This window comes from Budorcas taxicolor, chromosome 9 (assembly GCF_023091745.1).
Source record: "Budorcas taxicolor isolate Tak-1 chromosome 9, Takin1.1, whole genome shotgun sequence".
NCBI lineage: Eukaryota > Metazoa > Chordata > Mammalia > Artiodactyla > Bovidae > Budorcas > Budorcas taxicolor.
The window spans coordinates 67,521,346-67,531,767 of NC_068918.1; the positions used below are offsets into that span (position 1 = coordinate 67,521,346).

A 10,422-nucleotide genomic window follows, 5' to 3' on the forward strand; every position below is an offset into this window, starting at 1 on the left:
TCAAAAAAGTAAATATAGAGTTACCATTTGACCCAGCAATTCCATTCCTAGCTTTTACCCAAGAGAAATGAAAGCATGCCCAACAGAAACATGTATACAAATGTGCACAACAGTATTACTACTCAAGCCAAAAGTTTGAAGCAATTCAAATGATCATCAACTGATGAATGAGTAAACAAAACGCTTATCGAACTGAATATTTTTCAGCCATTAAAAGGACTGAAGTACTGATACATGCTACAATGTGGATGAACCTTGAAAATATTTTGTTACGTGAAAGCAGCTAGTCAGAAAGGTCCACATCCTATATGCTATGTCCGTGTCCTCCTAAACATATTTATGTTGAAACCCTGGTGCCCAATATGATGGGTTAAGAGGTGCGGGCTTTGGGCTTTGAGGTCATGAAGAAAGACCCCCACATGAGTGGGATTAGATCCTTTATAAAAGAGACCAGAAAAAAATTCCTTCCGCCATGTGAGGGTACAATAAGCAGTCTGCCACGAGGAAGAGAACTGTCATCTGACCTTGCTGGACTTGGACTCCGGCATCCAGAACTGTGAGAAACACATTTCTGCTGTTTAGAAGTTACCTAGCCTGTGATATTTTGTTATAGCAGCCAGATGTATTAAGACCCTGTATGATCCCATTTATAGGAAAGGTCCAGAACAGAAACAAAGAGCAGATGAGTGGTTGCCTAGGACTGGGTGGTGGAGATTTAAGAATGATGACTAATGGGGTTTCAGTGGGGTTTCTTTTGGGGGTGGAAGATGAAGACAATGTTCTAAAATTCACTGTGGTGACGGTTCTACAACTGTGAATACACACTAAATACCATTCACTGTTATGTCTTAAGTGGGTGAATTATATGGTAAGTGAATTTTTTCTCAATAATTCTCTTAGGAAAAAAAAGACTAAATCTAACCAAAAACTTCTAAAATCACTAGGGCCTAGCCACTGCCCCCTCCTTCTGTTTCCCACCACACTTTCGCAGCCTGTTACGTCTGATGGGGTGACTTAAGGGTTTGGGGGCCATTTGGTGGGGAGAGGATAAGAAACCAGGACAGTTCAAGATTTTCTCCGGGTGTGACTGTGGCCTCACTCACTTCCTGCCCCTGGGCCCCTGCCTGCCGTTTGGACCCTAAGCTCCCGTCTAGATGTGAGTGGGCCGGCCCGCTTGCCTCTGTCCCTCATTGGGCCCACAGGGGTGCGGACAGCGGCGGCCAAGGTCAGAGTCGGGAGGAGCATCGCCTCACCCAGCCCCCCCGCCTTCCACTGGGGCACACACGACGGCGAGCCGTGCTCACGTCCCTCCGCAGGAGTAGACCCGTCAGCAGAACCTGCTCCCCGCGCGGGTGGGGCCGCGGGAGAGGTTTCCGGGCCGGTTACACCAGAAACCCCACGGGCCAGCTGCTCTGCCCTCCTCCGCCCCCGGCTCCCATGGTGGACGCCTCTGCGTGCCTGTTAACTAAGATACAAGGGCGAGGGCGGAGGAGACTCCCAAGGAAAGCCCGGCCAAGCCACCCTGCCATCCTGTCTCCCGGGGGACCCGCAGGAGAAGCGGCCGGCCGGAGCTGGCCCGGGTCGGGATCGGGGTCGCTGCGTCCCCTCCCGGTCGGGACCCCGCAGTGTTCCGCGGACTCGGGGCTCCCGCAGTGCGCGGGGGTGACCAGGCGTCTGCGGGGCGGGGACTCGGGGACACGCAGGCGGGGCGGTCCCGAGCGGCCCGGGTGCGGCTCCCTTCTTGGCGCAGCTCGCCGGGCTCTTTCCCCGGAGCATCGGCGCCGCCCATGGCCGAGGTGCTGGAGCCCGATCCCGGGGCAGCGGAGGGCTCGGAGGCCCCCGCGGTGGAGACGCCGGGCTGGGAGGTCCCGGAGGATGCTGGCCCCCAGGTAGGCGCCGCCTGCAGGCTGGGAGGGTGCGGGCCGTGGGGGTGGGGAGCGCGGGGGTGTCCCCGAGCTGATCTGCAATGAGGCCGGAGGGTCTCATAGTTAGTTAGTTAGTTCAGTCGCTCAGTCGTGTCTCATAGGTTTAACTAAAAAATACATTTTAAAAATTGGTCTGAGTCCTAACCCCATTCCTGCACAAATAGGAAAAGGGGATCGGGAGCCGTCGTTACTCTAGATGCCACGTCTCAATTTTGTTTCTTTGCGGCTAAAAAAAAAAAATATTGATCATTTCCCCAAACTCTTGATGGGACCCTCCGGGCAAAGGGGCGGAACAGTTGCTTGCTTTTAACCTGAATTGAGAGGCCGCCAGCGTCTCTAATCTAAATATGGGAGCAGCGGGGGAGGGGCCCTGTCGGCGCTGAGAAGTCAGAACCTCGGGCCGGACCCAAGGGCAGCGCGGCTCCCCGGGACAGGCCGTCCCAGTGGACCGGAGATCAAGGTATCTGTACTGTTGCGTCTCATGTTCTGCCTTAGAATTGTCTCCTCCAAGTTTTCCCTGTTCCATCTTAGCCCGGAAGTTATGAGATCCGACACTACGGGCCTGCCAAGTGGGTCAGCACTGCGGTTGAGTCTATGGACTGGGATTCAGCCATGCAGACTGGCTTTACAAGGCTGAACAGCTACATTCAAGGCAAAAACGAGAAAGGTGAAGGAGGTTTACCTTTGATGACTGTATTGTGGTTGAGTGGCCTGGCTTATTAGGTTTTCACTTATTAAATAAATATATTTTTAGAATAGCAACATAACCACATGATCAAAGACAGTGTCAGAACAGGAGGGAGGCCTATGCTCAGGATCCTTCCTGTCTTGAGGAGGGTACTCCTGGGCCTCTGTTCTCCTTTCTGTGACTCTGCTGAATGAACTGGGCCTCTGTGTACCTAGCCTTAAGGCCTTTTCATGGCTAATGCTTTGAGATAATTTGGTGACTGGTAAAACAAGAGATTTTAGGAGGCAGGAAGGGTCCACAAACACAAGATCCAGAGTCTCAAGATCTGTCTTTTGGTTTGGCACCGATGCTGTTTAGATTTAGCAGGTCACTTAGCCACTGAGACCTGAATTGTATAAGTAAAGACTGAACTAGACCATGTGATTTCTAATTTTCCCTTCTATCCCTAAAACTATGGACTAATGAAAAATATTGATAGTACAAAAACAATTATAATGTTAATAGTACAGAACGTGTTTAATGTGCACAGTCGCTAATTGTAATTTTGCAGTTTTTTTTTTTAAGATGAAAATTATCTTAAAGGTAAATATTTATGTCAAGAAACTCAGGTCAAAAAGTATTACATTTTAAAATGTAGTCATAAATGCACTACATCTGCTTTCATGGTCTCCTTTGCATCTAAATATATATTTTTGCGGCACAGAGATGAAAATAAAGATGACAGCTCCGGTGATGAGCTACGTGGAGCCCGGCTCAAGTCCTTTTAGCGAGTCTACCATTACCATTTCCCTGTATATCCCCTCTGAACAGCAGTCTGATCCGCCCAGGCCTGCAGAGTCCGATGTCTTCATTGAAGACAGAGCCGAGATGACGGTGTTTGTACGGTAAGTGGTAGATATCATTCATAACACTGCTGGCTGCTGGTTTTACTTGTGGGCTCTCATAGTTTAGCACCTGTGTAGTTTAGCTCCTGTGCTTTTCACCCTTCCATGAAAACAGGCCTAATGCATTTTGTGGTGTTTTTCTAGTGACTTGTTTCATATGTTACTAACGGTCTGTGACATGAAAAGATGAATTCATTTGAAGAGACGTCTCATGCATCCCTCCCACATATAAGAAGCAACACAAATTACACTTCCACCCCACCCCTCAAATGCATTAGACTGCCTTTACCTGCCATCAAATTAAATCTGGAGAAAAATGCTTTAAAACAGTGCATGGTAACCCTCCTCCAGCCTAAAGAATGGTAGCTGCTTCCTACATTACTGCCTCTATTGGTTTACCAGTTCCTTTTCAGTTTTTCAGACCTTCAATACCTTTCCACTCATTCCTTGTATTAAGTTCTCTCTGTTGGTATTTTTAAAGAGCCCCACAAAGTTCATAATAGTCTTGTATTAGAGTCCCTTTGTTATTCCCTTTCTCAGCCTCATATCCCCTGGTGACTCAGACAGTGAAGAATCTGCCTGCAATTCAGGAGACCCGGGTTCCATCCCTGGGTTGGGAAGATCTCCTGGAGGAGGACATGGCTACCCACTCTAGTATTCTTGCCTGGAGAATTCCATGGACAGAGGAGCCTGTGGACTACCATCCATGGGTCAAAAAATAGAAAGGACTGAGCGACTAACACTTTTACTTTTACCCTCCCTTGTTAAAAGACTGTCTCTCTGCCTCTGTTTCCTCAAGTCCCATGTACCCGTCGGCCCAGCACAGTCTGGTACAGCCTCACCTGCTCCTTGGGCTCCCGTCAGCCTCCGCAGCACACTTGAACTTGTCACTCGAGGGCAGTGCCTTCCCACGTGTCTCCTGCAGCATCCTTGTGCTGATCTGTCTGGCCCCATGATCCTTGTCCATCCTGTAACTCGGAATGTCACCCCCTTGTCTTTCCTCTCCTCCTGGTTCTCTCCCTCCGGCGGCACCTCATCCACTCCCCACCCAGGGGCCACTGTTGATGGTCCTTACTGACCCTCACGTCATAGTAGACGTGCTCTGGGCGGTCTGTTCACACTGCTTCAACTATCTGTGGCCCGTGACTCAAATTTAGTGTCTCCAGCCCTGATTTTCCTACTAGCTGGGCATCTCCGTGTCGGGGTGGAAGATCAAGCTCAACAGCTCTGAAACCCAGCTTTCCCCCAAGCCTTCTCTGACCTTCCAGTGCCTGTGTCAGTAAAGCATCTCACTGGTCTGACAGCCTCCCCAGCAAGGACCACTGTGGCCATCAGCATGCTCCACCCTGATAATCAGTCTCCAAATCCAGCCCATTTGCCAAAGAAACAGTCGTGATTCCGTTCCCTTCACCCTCCTGCCACTCCCTCAGGCCCTCACCTCACAGGGGCCTCAGCTGAGTCCTCTGTGTTACCCTAGTGCTTGGCGCATGCCTGACGCTCACCAGATACTCCGACGTTTTTCAATCTCAGGTTTCCCTTCAAGAGCCTCCCAACTATTCTCTGCCCACCAGTCTCCTCCTCTCTCCTGCCCTCCACTCTGGAACTCCGATCTTTCTTACAACAGCAACAAAACCCCAACCTGTTACAGCGCTTAAAAATCTGTTGGTTTCCTCTTGCTTCAGCGTGACATTCAGACAGTTCACACTGTACGCATCGCCTTCATAATGTGGCCCAACCTGTCTCCCTGACATCTGTGTTCCTCTCTCCTCCTGCCCTTCACTGAGCCGGCCAAGTTCCTCCACATCTCTTTACCTTTGATTTTAGACAAGTTGCTGAGATTTTCCTTGCCAAAATCTCCTCATCTATGAAACGTGTATAGTCAGAGTACCTACCTACCTCACAGAGTTGCCATGAAGATCCGATGAGTTAATTCACATAAAATACTCAGAACACAAGCAGGATCTCACTACCAACTCTAGCTCCCTCCCTCTTCTCTGCTTGGATAGCCTGCTTTCATCCTTTAGGACCTAGATCAATGGGCAGCATGTCCATGAGGCCTTCCTCAGTGTCTGCAGTCAGCCAGCCGCTCTGCCCTATGATTGTAAAATCTAATGATCTATTTATAGATTGTAACATCATCAAGAATACAGCAACATGTTTCTCTGCCCGAATCCGATCACTCCTGGTGAGGCAGGTGTTTGGGGGAGGCTCAATATTTGTCTGTGTCCTGAATAAAGCCATGGATAGATCACTGTAGAACAACATGTATTCAGAGGACAAAAGATGATCTCTAAGTAGGAGGTTCAAGATTTGATTTCAAGAAAGAAGTGAGATCTGAAACAGATTGCCTTTAGGCAGAACATATTATACTAAGAGTTGACTATTCCTTAAGGAAATAAATAATAAATTTGGCAGTCAGAATGTTTCCTAACACAGGGTTCAGAATTATTATTATCAGTCAACATGATGAAGATTAAGGAGAGTTTTGTCAATTGTCTTCAACATTTTATTTTATATACATGTGCATAGATTGCTATACTTATTCAGTTAGGATTTAAAAGGTACTACATGCCAGGAATGACTAGGTGCCTGGTAGACATTGTTGACTAAGACAGGCCTGGTTTGTACTCTTGAAACTTACATCTTATCTGAAGAATGGTAGGAATGCTTTTCCATTGGCATATTGATAATAAACTTTGTGCTAAAGAAGAATTAGAAATGTTTTTGTTTTCCTATTCTCAAACTTCAGATTCATTGTGTTTACATGTCAGCAACTCAGCTAAGTCAGTGTGCTGTCATGATGTAATCTCAGGGTGTTTTTGTTTGTATACTTTAAAATCTATACTTAAACTTTTAATTTCCCACTTTTTATTAGAATCTTTTGACTGTCTTTTCATCCCCATCCTCTTAGCAGCCTCCTCACTGGTCCCTTCTCTGCAATCTAGTTTCCATCTCTCAGCCTATATTCTTACTCAGATCTAATCAAGTTATTTTGCTGTTCAATATCCTTTGGAATAATCTAAAAAGGCTTTAGGATGATACACAAAGTTCTTATTTCCATGTCTGACTCACCTTTCTGACTTCAATTTATGCCTATGAAAATGCTTTGTGTTTTTTGGACTTTTGTTCTCTTATCCTTCCCCTTTCTCTGCCCAGGAAAACCATCCTCCATTCTAGACCCAGCTCAGAGATACACCTTTACCCTTGATCTGATCATATCCACAGTGTTCCCAAGCACTTTGATTCTGTCTCTGATAAAACTCTACTCAGACTGTATGAAGAGAGTCGCCAAAATGTCCATCTCTTCCATTAGACTGAAAGTTCATAGGATCAAAACTATATTATGTTCATCTGTCATACAGCACCTACCCTTTTCCAAGGAGAAAAAGAGGTAGTGTTTGACAGAAAATAGAGAGAGAAGGCGATGGCACCCCACTCCAGTCCTCTTGCCTGGAAAATCCCATCGACGGAGGAGCCTGGTGGGCTGCAGTCCATGGGGTCGCTAAGAGTCGGACACGACTGAGGGACTTCACTTTCACTTTTCACTTTTCACTTTCATGCATTGGAGAAGGAAATGGCAACCCACTCCAGGGTTCTTGCCTGGAGAATCCCAGGGACGGGGGAGCCTGGTGGACTGCCGTCTATGGGGTCGCACAGAGTCGGACATGACTGAAGCGACTTAGCAGCAGCAGCAGAAAGTCTGAAAGGAAGCCTACTGAGGGGATTTCACTGTGGTCTGACCTGGAGCATCAGCATTATCAGGAGTTTATGAGAAATGCAGGCACTCAAGCCCCACCCCAGACACCCTGAACCAGCATTTTCCCAGCTGACTTGCATGCACATCCGAGTCTGAGAAGCACAGCATTAGAGCACAAGATGGTGAAAAGTCCAAATCTGCCCAACAGATGAGACCCTGTGCCTCCTCCTGGGTCCCCTCAGGGTGTGTGAGGTCACACTGAGCCTGGGAACCAGAGAAAGGGAACAGGTCAGTTCAGGTGCCTAGAGGGAGGAACTCTGAAACTGCGCTTCATCCAGATTTCCTTGTATCAGCCTCTGCTTTTTTTTCCTAAACTAACATTCACATCAGTATTAAAATCACTGATGGTTATTTACTTTCTCCCTTGTAGGTCTTTCGGTGGATTCTCTAGTGGCCAAAAGAATCAAGAACAGCTCTTGACATTAGCAAGCATTTTGAGGGAAGAAGGAAAAGTTTTCGACGAAAAGGTTTACTACACCGCAGGCTACAATAGCCCTTTCAAATTGCTTGATAGAAATAATGAAGTATGGTTGATCCAGAAAAATGAACCCTCCAAAGAAAGGGAATGAGAAAAGGAGAGAAAGGTCTACTGGCTGGGGCAAAGCTTTTGTTTAACAGGGAAGCCCTTGTTGAACATAGACCTCATCATTACCTACAAGCAAAATGTATCTAGTATCTCTACCTGAGAGTACTACTATGAACTGAGCTTATTTCCAGTGTGCCTTTTTAATGCTTGATGCCTTAGATACACAGATAATAGGGGACAGGATTCTATAAACATGTAAATCTGGCTTTATTTCTGTGAGGCTCCAGGGAAATGGAATGTTCTCTCTTCATTGCTGTATCACAATCATGTTGCCTTATTTCTACTTGGATTTGCGTCATTACCCACTCCTGATATTATCAATAAAAATGGTAACATTTATCCTGTGTGGAACTACAAGGCTGTCAAGCCTGGAGAAGTGAAGTTCAGTTGGAAACAAAAATCAAATCATATTCTGCAGCTGCCACTGTTACTTTCTCTGTTGAGCCTGCTCTCCTATTTGCCCACTGCCCCCACCACACAAGAAAAACTCACAGTACTCAGAAGTCTTGCTAATATTTTGTGATAAAAATATATTTGTGAAGTTAGGGACTTCTGACTTAATTTTGATACTCAAGAAAGACATGCTTTTTCCAAACAAATGTATACAGACATAGAATTTTTAAATTCACTTGAGTTTTTAAAGTATTTTATGTGGTATTTCTGGAGGTCACATAAAAATGATTCAGTATTCAAAGAGTGGGTTGTTGCAAAATGAGGAAGTTTGAAAATTGGACCTAATTGTATTGGAATGTGCTTGTTCTGGAGAAGGTGTCACATTCAAACACCTGGAAGCCTGTCATGGGAAGCTTTACTGTGGGCTCCTAGGGGATGATGGTTGTAGGTGTGATGGAGAAAAGCAGGTTGGGGCTCAGTAACATCCACTGAATGACATTGCTTCCTGTTCCCATCTTTGTGTGTGTTCAAGCAGGGATCATGTGATCACTTGTATGGAAGATTTGGGTATCCAGTGGATGAAAGAATGGGGCTAGATGATGCTCAAGGTCCCTTCAGCCCCAACACTATACAGTACCTCTTAGAATTAACCTCCCTAACCTGCATACACTAGACCAACGTACCTACAGTGAATAGTTTCCATAGCTATTTACGGATCGCCTTCTAGGTATAGTCTTCTAAGCATTTCACTTGAATTCCCAGTCAACCCTCAGAACAACCCTGTGTGTCACCTCGTGTCATCTCCATTTCACAGATGAGGACATAAAGGCATAGAGATGTTAGGTAACTTGCCCCAGACGGTGTCATAAGGGCAGAGGCCGATTCCAGCCCAGGCAATGGGACTCCTGGGTCCAGGCTGTTAACCACTGGGCCTACTGGCAGTCCATGTTTAAGAGTGCAGTTTTCTCAGGCCATCAGCAAGCTCAGACTGTGTGGACGGGTTCTTCCTGCATGTCAACATGACCATGACCTCAGAGAGGCCTTTTAGATTATAGTTTTTGATAGAAAATGAGCTAGGTTTCCAGTTTCAAAATTACTATATGGATATACTTTTTAAAATCTTAGGCAATTATTTTCCAAAGGTATTTTTTTGCATTAATTGGTTTTGATTCTTTGCATTTTTGTGTTTGCCGAGAAGAAGTTAAATTTCTTTCTTAGCTCATTTACCAAAACTAACTGTGGGTCTAACCCTTCTAGCCTTCTTACTGATGAAATGTCCACGGTACTCGCCTCTACTGGTATGAGGTAAATATTTACATATTTGCTGTATAACCCTATAAAAAATAGGCATCTCTTACGTAGTAAACTCCATTTTAGAAGAGAAAAGCATATTTCCGATTGCCAAGATGTAGTTGTAATCTGAAACATGTCCCATACAAAAGCAATTTTGTATTCTAAGTCCAAGGTATGCCATTTTCCCCTCCTCCTCTGTAAATCATAAATGAAAACATTTTTCAACCCTAAATTAATCCAGACCAGACAGGATTTCTCACAGCAGTGAATCAGTTATTTTAATTATGTGCCTGGCACTGACTATAAAATATCCCTCAGTATTTCAGCTGAGCTTTCTCTTCTCTTATGGATAGGAAATTTGTGTCTAGATTCCTTTCTGAGGCTAAACCTTCCACTCTTCCTGTTGGTCTAATTCATGCTCCATCAATGAGACCTTCCTCCATCTTCAGGCTCTCCCTTTCCTCATGCTCCAAACACTCTGCTCACCAATAGGCTCTGATTCTGCCTGATCTTCCCCAGCCCCCCCAAAAAATAAAATCCTAGTTCCCCTAGACCCTTACTTGGGACAAAAATTTCCATCTCTCCCTTGCCTTGATTATCCAGTTTCTCTGGAAAGAGTTGTCCAGAGGTTTCCTTGGAGCTCTAGGTTGGGAGGACATATTTCAGGAATCGTGACAGGGAATTAGGGTGCTAGTGTTAAAGAACCCGCCTGCCAATGCAGGAGAAGTAAGAAATGCAGGTTCAGTCCCTGGGCTGGGAAGATCCCCTGGAGAAGGAAATGACAACCCACTAGAGTATTCTTGCCTGGAAAATCCCATGGAAAGAGGAGGCTGGTGGGCCACAGTTCATGGAGTCACAAAGAGTCAGACATGATTTAGTGACCAAGCAGCAGCACG

At 46.0% G+C, this 10,422-nt stretch overlaps 1 protein-coding gene across 1 annotated transcript; it reads left to right on the forward strand.

Annotated features, from left to right (window-relative positions):
* The first annotated feature begins 1,708 nt into the window (after positions 1-1,708).
* On the forward strand, positions 1,709-8,189 carry HEBP2 (heme binding protein 2). Its single transcript, XM_052645808.1, has 4 exons — positions 1,709-1,889; positions 2,457-2,592; positions 3,317-3,497; positions 7,625-8,189. Exons 1-4 carry the CDS (start codon positions 1,788-1,790, stop codon positions 7,821-7,823), a joined length of 618 nt encoding a protein of 205 aa, XP_052501768.1. The 5' UTR covers positions 1,709-1,787; the 3' UTR covers positions 7,824-8,189.
* The last annotated feature ends 2,233 nt before the right edge of the window (positions 8,190-10,422 follow it).